The sequence below is a fragment of the Schistocerca nitens genome, chromosome 3 (assembly GCF_023898315.1).
Source record: "Schistocerca nitens isolate TAMUIC-IGC-003100 chromosome 3, iqSchNite1.1, whole genome shotgun sequence".
Taxonomy (NCBI): Eukaryota; Metazoa; Arthropoda; class Insecta; order Orthoptera; family Acrididae; genus Schistocerca; species Schistocerca nitens.
The window spans coordinates 298,159,414-298,175,809 of record NC_064616.1 but is presented as its reverse complement, the minus strand read 5'-3'; the positions used below and the strand labels follow the sequence as shown (position 1 = coordinate 298,175,809).

At 41.0% G+C, this 16,396-nt stretch overlaps 1 protein-coding gene and 1 long non-coding RNA gene across 4 annotated transcripts; both read left to right on the top strand.

Moving 5' to 3' along the window:
• The first annotated feature begins 8,873 nt into the window (after nt 1-8,873).
• Nucleotides 8,874-16,081, top strand: LOC126248276 (uncharacterized). Of its 3 annotated transcripts, none has more exons than XR_007545454.1 (3): nt 8,874-8,971; nt 10,578-12,329; nt 14,845-14,885. XR_007545454.1 is itself a non-coding variant. In XM_049949122.1 (2 exons), the coding sequence occupies exon 2, from the start codon at nt 11,167-11,169 to the stop codon at nt 11,689-11,691; it is 525 nt and encodes a 174-aa protein (XP_049805079.1). In that variant the 5' UTR covers nt 8,874-8,971; nt 10,578-11,166; the 3' UTR covers nt 11,692-12,360. The 3 variants fall into 3 exon arrangements, 1 of the variants encoding a protein (XP_049805079.1); XR_007545453.1 differs by lacking the exon at nt 10,578-12,329 and adding an exon at nt 16,032-16,081 and having other exon boundaries at nt 8,880-8,971; nt 12,367-15,144; XM_049949122.1 differs by lacking the exon at nt 14,845-14,885 and having other exon boundaries at nt 10,578-12,360.
• LOC126248277 (uncharacterized) lies at nt 8,978-14,885 on the top strand. The gene is made up of 2 exons (XR_007545455.1): nt 8,978-10,405; nt 13,628-14,885. It is a non-coding gene; the product is annotated as an uncharacterized LOC126248277 (long non-coding RNA).
• Nucleotides 16,082-16,396: the final 315 nt, after the last annotated feature.

The following is a 16,396-nucleotide window of genomic DNA, read 5'->3' as shown; positions in this document are numbered from 1 at the left end:
GCAGAAGAGAAACGTGTCACCGGAAATAAAGGTTTACATAGTCTCTATATTTTAAATTTATATTTACAATTATTCTGTCTAACGTTTGTTCAGAGTCACATTTGAATAATTCAGAGATGAGGACCTGTTTGTTTTCGTTTCTGTTTTCTTTGTTGTGAGTATATTTAATGCAAAATCGACACCCAGACCGAGAGAAGGACCAAGTGAGGAGTAATAAGGAGGAGGTATATGCAAAAAGCCGATCTACAGGTGGTTAGATGGAGTAGATAAAGGGATGTGGACAGAAAAGCATGAAACTAGAGAAGTCATTCCACCCAGCTTCTTGTCTAAAGGTGAGAGAAATTGTAGTAGGTTAAAATCACATACCAGCATAAAATCATGTACCATTAAACCAACATGAAGGTGATGAGGTTATAAATGACGTTAAATTATTGAAAATTCTAGCATAGTAAACAGAGTGCATACATACGTTACCACAAAGGACTAAATGTCCACCTTGTAATCTATTCCTGTTATTACAGGTAGTAGAATGATTTTAGGTCATTGAGTCAAAGAAAATAAAAATATCAAAAGACACAGAGCTGTTGTATATATAAGACAAGTTAATAAAATATTTCCTGAGTAATGCTTTCGGTTAAAGTTTAATCACGCTAATTTCTGATTTATTATGTATACACAACGTGTTTGTAAGAATCTGATGTTCATTTGGGAGTAATGTGCAGATGGCCCAGCAGACGACACGAGACTGGTGAGCAGGTCTCACTTATCCTCGAGAGACAGGAAGGAAGCCACAGTATGATGGTCGGCGGCTACGAAAGTGAAAGTAGGGGCTGACTGACCCACTTTCACGGGACAAAACCAAGTCGGAAGCGAACACCGCAAGGCGGCGGGGGCGTCACCCCGTCTGTCACCCCTACAGATCAGTTTCCTCTCGGCCAGACAACAGAGAGGACTGCGACACACCCACCAAGGTAGATGCTGACGGCGTGGTAGGAGGTACGATATTCGCCGACGGCAGAGTATGGACGTTTTAAAAAAACGACTCTGCAAATGGCAGCGCAAGTCAAACAACGACATGAGTTGGCATCACATGAAATGGAGCTAAACTAAGCCATAATCCGAAATCAGTGTTAACTCGATCCTTTGTGCCATACCGTGAACTGCAAGATCGAACGGCATATCCACCTAACCCATTCCAATACTTCATACCATAGCTATTTTTCTGCACCATATCGTTATCAATACCTCGTATAATTACGCTCTTCACCAGCACATGCAGAATACAACAACCCGTAAAGCTTCTTGATGAATGGTCTGAAAGTAACATCAGCCAACACAAGAATCCCTTAGTGGAGTACTGCAGTCCAGTTGACGAAGAAGATGAATGTATATGCCAATGCAACATTATACTGAGAACCTGACTCCTCAATGACGAGCCTTGAGTATGGCCACGCCAGCTGTCCCTAATGGATGAGATGCGATAGAAAATGACAACAACGGTGACGAATTTCTCCTTGCCAAATCAAGAATCAAGGATCTAGTCAAGCCTTTTCGCTGAGAAACTTGACCCTTGCCCCCCACAAACAAGCTGGAATGAATCATTGTCCCCACAATAAGTGTGTTCCCAAAAGTACGTGAAAAGTTGTTGCGCTCTTTGTCGTGTGCCATCTCTAATTCAGTGTAAGAGAAAGAGTTTTGTATATTGCACATATCTTTTTCAGCAAGACTCTTCTGGGATTCTTTGCAAAGTTTGTCTTTTATGTCCGTGTCATTTATTTGTTTTAACACTACGTAATTCAGTTGTTTCTCAATGTTATTCTATATTATTTACTTGCAATTGTTGCAAAAGCGGGAATCTCAGCTTATTAGTTCTTGGATCTCTTTGTAAGCTACTAGTGTTCTTGTGAATTCACTTGTGCTGTTCGCTTTTACAAAAAGAAATTGCTGTTGTGATTTATAATGTATAGTTATTGTGTAATTGATTAATTTTCTCATTTGTTCATATTTAATTTCAAGTAAGTGTGTGTATTTTATGTCAAATCTTGGTTACTTTTTAAACTAACATTAAGAGGGTACCACCATAATGATACGGAAGCACGAACACATGATATTGTAACTAAATACACTATTTTTTATGTATATAGAGTAAAGCGGCCAGTGAAAATTTGTCCCAAAAGTGGGAATCGAACCCAGTTCTCCTGCTTAGTAGGCAGATGCGTTAGCCACTAAGTCACATCGGCACAGCAGTTCACACAATTGCGCGGATTGTCCTGGTATGCCTCCCCCCTCGATCCAAATTCTTACTGCCGCCCGAGTCTGCTTTAAATTCCCCCTTACACACCAACAGAACTGCCGAGGCTCTCCATGTTCTGCAATAATCCCTCAGCTGCGGTGCTATTCCAGAACATGGAGAGCCTCGGCAATTCTCTCTTTGTGCATTTAATCGGCTGCCTGAATTCACTGTGACGTAAGGATAGGTAACGGTATCCGTTTTCAATCTCAGCCAAAGATCTTAAGATGACATATTCGTTATGGTGGTATCTGTGACTGTTACTTTTCTATCTAGACACCAATCACACAGCAGCATGCAGCGACTGCCTCCCCTCCTAGGCACTTTACAAACTCCTCCGCAGCACATCAAGCCTGCCGCAGCCGTTGCTATCTCTGGTGATGCGCTGTTATCTCTGGCACTAGTCTCCAGCGCGCGCCCTGTTTCACTGATACGATTTCCAGGTATCCCTTTGTCGGGCTTGAATTTTTCCGCCCAGCCACTCTTTAGTCAGCCAGCACTGGAAGTTCACAGCTACGATTCTCTGGGCAAAGAGCCGACAATCAGGATTCCTTTTGCCGGAGCGCAGCGCACGTCATTCGGACCTTACGTCTTTCCATATCGCGTCCAACTCTCCGAGGCACTGCTAGGGCATCATCCACGGGCTACACGAATTTTCTCCTACACCAGTTTACTCTTTTAGGAGAGGGAGTATACTCAGCTTTGAGGCGTAAAAAGCTGTCGTTACGTTGGTATTAAATTCTTATCCACAGATCAAGACGATCTTTAGTTGCATTAAGGGGGGTAGGATGTCAAAAATTTTAAAAAAATTGATTATTCAAAATTTTGCCTATTTTGTAGCGCACTTCATCCTGAATAGTTTGATGCATAATATATATATATATATATATATATATATATATATATATATATATGAGAGATTGTAAGGCACGTTATTTGGTCTCAAGTGTACCAATATGCAGCGCCACACCCATTTGCACAGCATTCTTCTGTCATACGTAAGTGTATTTCGCACTGTAGAATTCGAATGTTTATGTCTGCGCCAGAGATTGTCATACTTGAAACAAAGAACTATTGACATCGATACTTTCTCTGCTCCTATCGACATGCATTGTTTTGATCGCTGATTTTGTTTGTTCTCTGTTTTCAAAGGCTTCCAGTGTGGTGTTGTGAATTTCGAAACAATTTTCATCTGGCTGTGTTGTTTTGTGTTCGCTTGTGGAATATTATCTCACAAGATGCCTTGAATTCATTGCTTCAACCGTAAACAACGTCACCAGTGCAGCAGACACACAGTAAAGGGTGCTACAACGAATGTTACGCCGGTGGCTCAAGACTGCAACCTCTCAAAGCCGGTAAACAAACCACCGCCGAGTGCTTCAAGAAGGAAATTTGTTTTTGGTGCTACTGAAAATGGAGGCTGTGAATCTGAAGATTCGTGTAATAGTAGTGCTGGTGTTAATATACAGTCACAGTTAATACTGGACAATGTTACGTCCATGCATTGCTTTGGTGTGCAGTGTGTTTCTGTGGTGGTAGATCAGAGAGCCAGGAAAGGCCTCGCTACGAACTTATCTATGATATGTAGCGAATGTAACGTTGGTGCGTCTTTCATGGCATCTAAAATCGTAAACAAAGGTTATGATGTCAATTTGAGGGTACCATATGGCATGCGCTATATTGGTAGGGGACAGAGGGCAGCAAGAAAATTTGTGCAGTAATGAATCCTCCACCTCCTCCAGCAAAATTTGAGTGATCTTATGGTTTACTGCTGGGGGCTGTAAAAGAAGTTTCAGAATCATCAAGTAAAAGTGCTGCAGAAGAATCTATTATCGAAAATGGTGGGAACTGGGACATAGTGGCAGCTTTTGTTGGTACCTGGCAATAAAGAGGGCTCACTTCACTGAAGGGTGTTGTTTCAACAACATCTATTGACATCGGCAAAGCTCTAGATGTTGAAGTGTTGAGAAAATTTTGTCATAGTTATATGAAAGGGATTCCAGATTATGAATGTAATATGATCTATAAAGTTTCAAGTGGAAGTATGGAAGAGCAGGGAGTTGTCAGCTTGTTTACCAGATCTGTTGTCTCCTGTGGCCTGAGATAAATGAAGTATCTTGGGGATGGTGATAGTAAAGCTTTCCTTGAGGCTCAAAAGTGTGATCCATATGGAGCTGTGTGGGACATGTACAGAAAAGACTTGTCACAAGACTTGGAAGGCTGAAACAAGATTTGTCAGGAAAAAAATTACCTGATTGGAAGGGAACAAAAGAGAGAGGATGACTGACAGATGCATAATTTGACAAGCTGCAGACACATTATGGCTTGTCAATAAGAAGGAACACAGGGGACTTGAAAAATGTGAAGGAAGCAGTTTTTTATACTTCCACGAAATGTCCACAGACAGTAATCCTACCTACAACTTGTGCCCAAAAAGAAGCGAATCATGGTGTGGCTAGCGAAAGTCAATTGCTAGTGGTGAAGAATATTATCAAGGAATTCTCTACCAACTGCTGTAATGCAAGCCATCAAACCTATATTCAGGGTCCTTCCAAATGAAAACTTATTAAACGAATGTCTTCAGGGCGGTACCCAAAACCCATGTGAAAGTTTTAATCAACGTGTATGGGAAACATTGCCAAAAACCATTTTTGTGGGAAGTAATATACTTGCTATTGGTGTTTATGATGTAGTTTCGTGTTTTAATGATGGTGTGCAAAGCGGGAAATATGTTTTACAGGAAATGCGAATTAAGCCCAGAGTGAACTGCATCAAAGCTTTGCATGCGTTCTACAGAGCGTGCAGTGAAAGGAGATATAACATTTTTGGACGTGATAAAATCAAGAATAGTGCATCATAGGAATGTGAAAAGGAATAAAACTGAGTTAAAAATGAAAACGAACCTGCTTATGGTGCTGGACAGTTCTAAAAGAGCCGGCCAGAGTGGCCGAGCGGTTCTAGGCACATTAGTCTGGAACCGCGCCGCTGTGGTCACAGGTTCAAATCCTGCCTCGGGCATGGATGTGTGTGATGTCCCTATGTTAGTTAGGTTTAAGTAGTTCTAAGTTCTAGGGGACTGATGACCTCCGATGTTAAGTCCCATAGTGCTCAGAGCCATTTGAACCAGTTCTAAAAGAATGCCAAATACAAGCAAAAACTATAACGGCCATTTTCCGCAATACAAAAATTTCTGTACTTAGGTACATGTAACATCCAAAATAAATATCCTATTACTTTGAAACCTGGTATGTTTATTAAACACAAACTCCTTAATGCAAAACTAGAATTTCCAAATCTATTAAAAACTGTGGTAAAATTGAGATAATCAACCATAAAATTTGAGCTTTTTCTAAACATTAAGTTTAAAATGTAACAGCCCATTCATTTTATCATAAATTAAACAAATTCTAGAGTTTCAAACACCTGTAAGTATGGTTTGTATGCTGCGCAAAATTCATCGAAGACTCTCTCTTACTTACGAAGAAAAGTATACCTATAGCAACAAATAAGCCAATAGTTAGTGAAAAAATTATGAAATTTCACATGTAAAAAAAATATTTTGTTATGTTTTTGAACTTCCACTGCTATGATTGTGAATTCTGAATCCTTCTTTGTCATGTTGACAAAGTTTTATGAATTTATTTGTACAAGCATAGACAGTGGAAATTAAAACGTCCGTTTGTGCCTCTCCTGCTCCAAGTTGACCTGTTTGAAGTCCTGCCCCTCTTGACTCAGAAGCTGCTTAAATTTCACTTGCTTAAGATACTGTGTAACGAAGTTCTATTGTTGTTTTGGATATCTGGGCATATCTCTTCATTGCAGCATGCACCATCCACAATGTAATTTAACAATTACTCTTGTGTGAGCTCCCTTAGAGTAATTGTAGTCTGAGGTGTAACCATCTTTACAGATAACACAACTGAAATCTCCATCCAGAATTACAGATTCATTCCTAGATGTGAATAGCTGCATTATGGCCATGGTACAAGTCAAGCCTTCTCTCTCTATACTTCATCCCTGACGGAGTATTAATATTTATCACCTACAGAGCCTCTAACCAAAAGGTTACGCTTCACCTGCTGGGAAGCAGGGCCTATGGGGTAATGGGATTCCTTACTTCAACACGATTACAGTGCCTACTTCGTGTCCAATGTTGATACTGCGGGTCGCCTGTCGCAATTGCTAGTTTGCTTTCGGTGGAAGGAAGATGACAGCTACGTCAGGAGGACACTAATACCGATGGAAACTTAATATGTTGGTATTAAATATTATCCGTTTAAGATTTAAGGCAGCTAGTTTGTAGGTTTGTGTGTGGCGATTTAGTTAAGCGATATCAAATGAAACAGGCGTGTAAGTATTACAGTAGCGAAGGAGAATGGTTGACTTTGGTTGAATGGGAGAATTCTAGGAAAGTGTGGTTGATCTATGAAGGAGACCGCATATAGAACGCTAGTGTGACCCATTCTTGAGTACTTCTCGACTGTTTGGGATCAACACCAGCTTGGATTAATGGAAGACATCAAAGTGACTCAGAGGCGGGCTGCTAGATTTGTTACCGTTGGGCTGGATGAACACGAAATTATTACGGAGCTAATTTGGGACGTTCTTTATTTGGAATACTATTGAGAAAATTTAGCGAAGTGTCATTTGAAGCTGACTGCAGAACTATTCTACTGCCACCAACGAAAATTCCACGTAAGGATCTCAAAGATAAGATAAAAGAAATTAGGGCTCATACGGAGCGATATAGACAGTCGCATTTTCCTCGCTCTGTTTGCAAACGGAAGAGGAAAGGAAGTGACTAGTAGTGTTACAAGGTACCCTCCACCACGATCACGTGGAGGTTTGTGGATTACGTATGTAAATGTAAGTGATCCAAGTGGAGTAAGCAACTTAGTTAAGTTCCCGACAGTGAGCAGGCTATATTGGAAAGGTTGACTTGTCCAGTTGCGAAATACAGTACAATATGAGGTCACACTAGGAATAGAACAAGTAGCTGAGGGAATTTCGAATTAGGTAAATATTTGGGAGGAACGTATATGTCGGTCATCACTATGTGGCGTCTTATTGAGGTTCTAATAAGTATACCACAATGCTCTGTATCTACCCTGCCTAAAATCGTAGTAGCGATGTGCACACCTCACACCATTAGGCATAAATACAAACTCCCTATACGCATCTCGAAAACTGTCAATAAGTTGCTGCAAATTAGGCTTGTAGTACCACAACTCCTCCAATACAATTACAGCAGCTAAATAATTAATCTTATTTCCATAAAATGTTAAAGCTAAATCGTCGATTCGTTGCTGTGTGGTAGAACAAGGAAGGCCAGGCGTAGGTCGTCCGGGTAATTCCGGATATGGTCCCAGTTTCCATAAAAAAATTCCAACGCAGACGTATGCTGTAAACAATAATTTTTATTTAGAATGTAACGGTACCTTTACGTTTACAGAAAGTCATATACACTCTGTTCCTAACTACAAATGTTACATATTTTACTTCACTTTGTACAACGTCATTTTTCGCTGGTTCTTCTCCAGCTATTTCTAAACCAATATAAAATGGATTGACACCTTGAAAGAGTTTGTTCTTACACTTGCATCGATTCTCCAAATCAGTCCACGATTTTACTTTACTTATATCAGCACTGGTCTCTGGCTTTGAATACGTAACAAATTTAAAACGATTCCTTCTACTGTACTTTCGCCAAGGAACGCCTGAAGAACGTTCCGGTCTTAAACTAAATGGACCTAACTTATTACTACAAGCTAGTCTTACTTTCTCCAGTGCACCTTGGTCTTCAAATATCTTTTTATTAGCTCTGTCATCAAGTGTTAGTCTTTCTACTCTTACATTAATCCTATAAACATATGTTACAATTTTGTTAATAATTACAGATGAATATTATTAGAACCACAGTAAATAAAACCTCAAAGTCCTGCTCAGACACACAGCCGCAGGCCAACCTAGGAAATGGCCTCACGTCCAGTGAGGTCTCCTTCTCAGGGTAGAACAAAGTATAGGCTTGTTCACATGCTATCTAAAGAGAAAGAACGTTGGCATTGTACATGTCAGTATGATTATTGTTTACACTTTAGGTGGCAATCTTTGGCAAAGTTGTATTATGTGTTGGACATTTCAGGATGGCGTACAACTTGCGTCCCGCTCTGGGATTCAAAAGAAGCCAGTATGAAAATGCTACCCGTAGTTTACAAAAAGCCGAAGTTGTCCAACATAACGCAACTTCTTCTTCGACGGAGCATCGGACTGGTGACGACGCTGCACAACATCACTTTGACGACGGATGGGAGGTGCCGTTGTCGCGCTTGCCAGCGCACGTACTCGGAGCTGCAGGACCATCAGTTGCGGGTGACCACCTACTGGGGGCCCCATTAGAAAGCGAATCGGACCCACCTAGTATTACTTGTGGGCCGATTCCGCGTTTTCGCGATGATGCAACCTCTTCAAGGCCGCGCGCAGGCCAGGACGTGCCTGACCGGTTGGAACATGTTCCAGACGCTTGCGCAAGTACTCGCCGCAACGGGTATAAAAGGCGCAGCGACACCTTTCTGATTACAGTAGATGCTACTTCTGTTGGCGGGAAACTGCACTTTGTTAACACTGTTTTGTCTATTTGGAACCTTGTTGAATATTGTATATCTGAAGAGCCTTTTGCACAAGGTAATTTAACACACATCCATGCATATTTAAAATTGAGTGAAGCAAAGCTTTTAACCGAGGTTAGAAGTGGATTGGAATTTATGTTTGGTAGTATAAATGGTGTATTCGATGTTCAAAAATGTAGGAATAGGAAAACTACCTTAATATATATAACTAAGTATGATTCAGGGCCAATTTCAAATTGTAATGATTCGGCTCTTTCTTTCAACGTTCGTGTACATAGGTGGGCAGAACGTACAAATTTCATAGATTACACCGATCCTTTCTTAGTCAATAATTGGTCACATATTCGTTTTATAGAAAAGTATTTTGAATCGTTTCAGGCTAAGAAGCTTACAGTGAGATCATTGTCCGAGTGCCACCTACATTAGAATGGCTGGGCGGGGCGCGTGGTACGTTGGTCCAAGGTGGTGCGTAAAAAGCAGTTGTATTTGTACGGAGACACAAATATTGGCAAGTCAACTTTGATTGAGAAAGTGTGTCACGTAAACAACATATATATCTTCCATTCTGTTCCGAATTCGGATTTGGCGGTTATGACCCCCGCATTCACAATGTGATTGTTTTTGAGTAATTTGAGTGGTCGAGGTGGCGTCCTTATGCTTCAATTTTGAAACGCATTGTTGAAGGACGACCTGTGACTGTTAATGTGAAAAACAAACCAGGTATGGTCATAAAGCACCGCGGCTTGGTTATATTTGTGTCAAATGAGTTTTCTATTGGTGATGAAGCTCTAATTTCACGGTTGAACGTTGTGCACGCAGATTGTCATATTATTCATTGTTTATCTATGAAGGAGGAGGTGGCGTCGGACGCGTCGGATGTGGAGACCCCGGAGGAGGTTGTTTGTCTTTCGTTGGACGAGGATGGTCCGGAGAGGTCGCGCTGCACGCCCGAGGCGTTTAATACGTCGACGGACGATTCTAACTAAACCGTATTTTGGACGTATGTGCAGGTGGCGCACAGAATATACCCAATCGGATAGTGTTAGGTTCGAGTATGGAAAAATGGGCGCCACTGAGAAATATGATGAAAATGCTATTAACTTTACCACATTAAAACATTATGACATAACAGATGAGTTTAAGTTCTTTGCTAACAAGTATGGTTCAGTAATAATTAATAAGGTAGTCACGTATGTATATAGGATTAATGTTAGAGTTGAACGGTTGACACTAGATGATAGAGCTAATAAGAAAATATTTGTAGATCAAGGTGCCTTGGAGAAAGTTCGTATAGCATGCAGTAATAAAATTGGGCCTTTCAGTCTTAGACCAGAACGATCATCTGGAGTCCCATGGCGTAAATATAATAGAAAAAATAGATTTAAGTTTGTAACGTATTCAAAGCCTGAGAGTAGTGCAGATATAAGTAAGGTCAAGTCGTGGACCGATTTGGAAACACAATGTAAAGCAAAAAACAAATTGTTTCAAGGTATTAATCCGTTTTATATTGGACTTGAAATTGCTGGAGATGAACTTGCCAAAAATGATGTTGTTCAAAGTGAGGTGAAATATGTTACATTTGTTGTAAGGAATAGAGTGTACATGACATTTTGTAAAAGAAAGGGTACGGTAACATTCTAAATAAAGGTTATTGTTTACAGCTAATGTCTGCGTTGGAATTTTTTTATGGCAACTGGGACCACATAAGAAACTACCCGGACGACCTGCGCCTTGCCTTCCTTGTTCCTACCAGTCAGCAACGCATCGATGAATTAGCAATTACATTTTATGGAAACAAGATTAATTATTCTGCTGCTGTAATTGTTTTAGAGGAGTTATGGTATTATAAACCAAATTTGCAGCAATTGATTGGTCAATTTAGGGAAGCATATAGGGAGTTTCTATTTATGCCGAATGGAATAAGGTGTGCGCATCGTTACTACGATTTTAGACAAGGGCGTTATCGGCCTTTGTGGTACAATTATTAGAACCACAGTAAATAAAACCTCAAAGTCCTGCTCAGACACACAGCCGCAGGCCAACCTAGGAAATGGCCTCACGTCCAGTGAGGTCTCCTTCTCAGGGTAGAACAAAGTACAGGCTTGTTCACAAGTTGTCTAAAGAGAAAGAACGTTGGCATTGTACATGTCAGTATGATTTGTTGTGCGTGCACTTAGCGAGTGTCATTTGAAGTACAATGGCTGGGCGGGGCGTGTGGTCCGCCTGTACAATGAGGCCTTTTGGTCCCAAATGGTTCGTAAAAAACAGTTGTATTTATATGGAGACACAAATATAGGCAAGTCAACTCTTGTTGAAAAAATTTTGTCAAGGAAGCAGCATGTGTACCTTCCATTTTGTTCAGAATTTGGCTTTGGTGGTTACGATCCTCGTGTGCATAATGTCATTGTGTTCGAGGAATTTGAGTGGCAAAGGTGGCGTCCTTACGCGTCTATTTTGAAACGTATTGTCGAAGGACGTCCAGTAACCGTCAATGTTAAAAACAAGCCTGGAATGGTTATAAAACACAGAGGCCTTGTTATATTTGTGTCCAATGAGTTTACTATTGGTGATGAGGCATTAATATCACGATTAAATGTTGTACATGCTGACTGCCACATAATTCATTGTTTACAAATGAAGGAGGAGGTGGCGTCGGACACGTCGGACATTGAGGCCGAGGAGGAGGTGGTATGCATTTCGTTGGACGAGGATGATGACCAGGGCTCGCCGTGCACGCCCGAGGCGGTGGATACGCCGACGGAACATTCTGACTAGGCCATATTTCGGCAGGATGTGTACATGGCGTACGGAGTATACACAGTCCGACGGTTTACGATTTGAATATGGGAAAATGGGGGCAACAGAGAAATATGACGAGATTGCGCAGAACTTCAGTACACTAAAGCATTATGACATTTAGGACGAGTTTAACTTTTTTGCAAATAAATATGCATCTGTAATTATTAACAAAATTGTAACATATGTTTATAGGATTAATGTAAGAGTAGAAAGACTAACACTTGATGACAGAGCTAATAAAAAGATATTTGAAGACCAAGGTGCACTGGAGAAAGTAAGACTAGCTTGTAGTAATAAGTTAGGTCCATTTAGTTTAAGACCGGAACGTTCTTCAGGCGTTCCTTGGCGAAAGTACAGTAGAAGGAATCGTTTTAAATTTGTTACGTATTCAAAGCCAGAGACCAGTGCTGATATAAGTAAAGTAAAATCGTGGACTGATTTGGAGAATCAATGCAAGTGTAAGAACAAATTCTTTCAAGGTGTCAGTCCATTTTATATTGGTTTAGAAATAGCTGGAGACGAGCCAGCGAAAAATGACGTTGTACAAAGTGAAGTAAAATATGTAACATTTGTAGTTAGGAACAGAGTGTATATGACTTTCTGTAAACGTAAAGGTACCGTTACATTCTAAATAAAGATTGTTGTTTACAGCATATGTCTGCGTTGGAATTTTTTTATGGAAACTGGGACCATATCTGGAATTACCCGGACGACCTACGCCTGGCCTTCCTTGTTCCTACCACACAGCAACGAATCGACGATTTAGCTTTAACATTGTGTGGAAATAAGATTAATTATTCAACTGCTGTAATTGTATTGGAGGAATTGTGGTACTACAAGCCTAATTTGCAGCAACTTATTGACAGTTTTCGAGATGCGTATAGGGAGTTTGTATTTATGCCTAATGGTGTGAGGTGTGCACATCGCTACTACGATTTTAGGCAGGGTAGATACAGACCATTGTGGTATACTTACTAGAACCTCAATAAAACTCCACATAGTCCTTCTCAGACACACAGCCGTAGGCCATCCTATAAAATGGCCTCACGTCCAGTGAGGTCTCCAAGCCAGGGTAGCAAAAAATATAGGCTTGTTCGCAAGTTGTCTAAGGAGAAAGAATTATGGCAATGTAGCTGTCAGTACGAATTTTATTTGCATTTTAGGTGGCAGGCTTTCTAAAGGGGCCCCCAGTGGGGGTTCACTCGCAGCGGATGGTCCTGGAACTCTGAGTAGGTGCGCTGGCAGGCGCGACAACGGCACCTCCCATCCGTCGTCAAATTGGTGTTGTGTAGATTCTTCCCCAGACCCATTGTGCGCTGTATCAGAATTTGAGTTATGTTCGACGGTTTCGGCTTGTTGATTACCACTGGTAGCATCTTCATACACGCATCTTCTGTATCCCAGAGCGGAACGCAGGTGGTACGCCATTCTGAAATATCGAGCACATAATACAAACGTGCCAAAGCCTGCCACCTAAAATGCAAACAAAAGTCGTACTGACAGCTACCTATACTTTGTTCTACCCTGACTGGGAGACCTCACTGAACGTGAGGCCAAAAAGGACCATCCGTTGCGGGTGACCACCTACTGGGGGCCCCATTAGAAAGCGAATCGGACCCACCTAGTATTACTTGTGGGCCGATTCCGCGTTTTCGCGATGATGTAACCTCTTCAAGGCCGCGCGCAGGCCAGGACGTGCCTGACCGGCTGGGACATGTTCCAGACATTGTTTATCTGCCGTTTAGTCTTAGACCAGAACGATCATCTGGAGTTCCATGGCGTAAATATAGCAGGAGAAATCGTTTCAAGTTCGTAACCTATTCAAAGCCTGAGAGTAGTGCAGATATAAATAAGGTCAAGTCGTGGACCGATTTGGAAATACAATGTAAAGCAAAAAATAAATTGTTTCAAGGTATTAATCCGTTTTATATTGGTCTTGAAATTGCTGGAGATGAACCTGCCAAAAATGATGTTGTTCAAAGTGAGGTGAAATATGTTACATTTGTTGTAAGGAATAGAGTGTACATGACATTTTGCAAAAGAAAAGGTATCGTTACGTTCTAAATAAAGATTATTGTTTACAGCCAATGTCTGCGTTGGAATTTTTTTATGGCAACTGGGACCACATAACAAACTACCCGGACGACCTGCGCCTCGCCTTCCTTGTTCCTACCAGTCAGCAACGCATCGATGAATTAGCAATTACATTTTATGGAAACAAGATTAATTATTCTGCTGTTGTAATTGTTTTAGAGGAGTTATGGTATTATAAACCAAATTGGCAGCAATTTATTGGTCAATTTAGGGAAGCATATAGGGAGTTTGTATTTATGCCGAATGGAATAAGGTGTGTGCATCGTTACTACGATTTTAGACAAGGGCGATATAGGCCGAGGAGAAGGTTGTATGCATTTCGTCGGACAAGGATGATGACCCGGGCTCGCCGTGCACGCCCGAGGCGGTGGATACGCCGACGGAACATTCTGACTAGCCAATATTTCGGCAGGATGTGTACATGGCGTACGGAGTATACACAGTCCGACGGTTTACGATTTGAATATGGGAAAATGGGGGCAACAGAGAAATATGACGAGAATGCGCAGAACTTCAGTACACTAAAGCATTATGACATTTAGGACGAGTTTAACTTTTTTGCAAATAAATATGCATCTGTAATTATTAACAAAATTGTAACATATGTTTATAGGATTAATGTAAGAGTAGAAAGACTAACACTTGATGACAGAGCTAATAAAAAGATATTTGAAGACCAAGGTGCACTGGAGAAAGTAAGACTAGCTTGTAGTAATAAGTTAGGTCCATTTAGTTTAAGACCGGAACGTTCTTCAGGCGTTCCTTGGCGAAAGTACAGTAGAAGGAATCGTTTTAAATTTGTTACGTATTCAAAGCCAGAGACCAGTGCTGATATAAGTAAAGTAAAATCGTGGACTGATTTGGAGAATCAATGCAAGTGTAAGAACAAACTCTTTCAAGGTGTCAATCCATTTTATATTCGTTTAGAAATAGCTGGATACGAGCCAGCGAAAAATGACGTTGTACAAAGTGAAGTAAAATATGTAACATTTGTAGTTAGGAACAGAGTGTATATGACTTTCTGTAAACGTAAAGGTACCGTTACATTCTAAATAAAAATTGTTGTTTACAGCATATGTCTGCATTGGAATTTTTTTATGGAAACTGGGACCATATCCGGAATTACCCGGACGACATACGCCTGGCCTTCCTTGTTCCTACTACACAGCAACGAATCGACGATTTAGCTTTAACATTTTATGGAAATAAGATTAATTATTTAGCTGCTGTAATTGTATTGGAGGAATTGTGGTACTACAAGCCTAATTTGCAGCAACTTATTGACAGTTTTCGAGATGCGTATAGGGAGTTTGTATTTATGCCTAATGGTGTGAGGTGTGCACATCGCTATTACGATTTTAGGCAGGGTAGATACAGACCATTGTGGTATACTTACTAGAACCTCAATAAAACTCCACATAGTCCTCCTCAGACACACAGCCCTAGGACATCCTATAAAATGGCCTCACGTCCAGTGAGGTCTCCAAGCCAGGGTAGCAAAAAATATAGGCTTGTTCGCAAGTTGTCTAAGGAGAAAGAATTATGGGTCTGGGGAAGAATCTACACAACACCAATTTGACGACGGATGGGAGGTGCCGTTGTCGCGCCTGCCAGCGCACCTACTCGGAGTTCCAGGACCATCCGCTCCGAGTGAACCCCCACTGGGGGCCCCTTTAGAAAGCGAATTTGTTACGTATTCAAAGCCAGAGACCAGTGCTGATATAACTAAATTAAATCGTGGACTGATTTGGAGAATCAATGCAAGTGTAAGAACAAACTCTTTCAAGGTGTCAATCCATTTTATATTGGTATAGCAATAGCTGGAGACGAACCAGCGAAAAATGTCGTTGTACAAAGTGAAGTAAAATACATAACATCTGTAGTTAGGAACAGAGTGTATATGACTTTCTGTAAACGTAAAGGTACCGTTACATTCTAAATAAAAATTATTGTTTACAGCATATGTCTGCATTGGAATTTTTTTATGGAAACTGGGACCATATCCGGAATTACCCGGACGACCTACGCCTGGCCTTCCTTGTTCCTACCACACAGCAACGAATCGACGATTTAGCTTTAACATTTTATGGAAATAAGATTAATTATTCAGCTGCTGTAATTGTATCGGAGGAGTTGTGGTACTACGAGCCTAATTTGCAGCAACTTATTGACAGTTTTCGAGATGCGTATAGGGAGTTTGTATTTATGCCTAATGGTGTGAGGTGTGCACATCGCTACTACGATTTTAGGCAGGGTAGATACAGACCATTGTGATATACTTATTAGAACCTCAATAAGACGCCACATAGTCCTTCTCAGACACACAGCCGTAGGCCATCCTATAAAATGGCCTCACGTCCAGTGAGGTCTCCAAGCCAGGGTAGCAAAAAATATAGGCTTGTTCGCAAGTTGTCTAAGGAGAAAGAATTATGGCAGTGTAGCTGTCAGTACGACTTTTGTTTGCATTTTAGGTGGCAAGCTTTGGCACGTTTGTATTATGTCCTCGATATTTCAGGATGGCGTACCACCTGCGTTCCGCTCTCGGATTCAGAAGAAGCGTGTATGAAGATGCTACCAGTGGTAATCA

Excerpts from the sequence above, each read along its gene's own strand:
- LOC126248276 (XM_049949122.1), top strand. The coding sequence starts at position 11,167 with ATGGTTCGTAAAAAACAGTTGTATTTATATGGAGACACAAATATAGGC.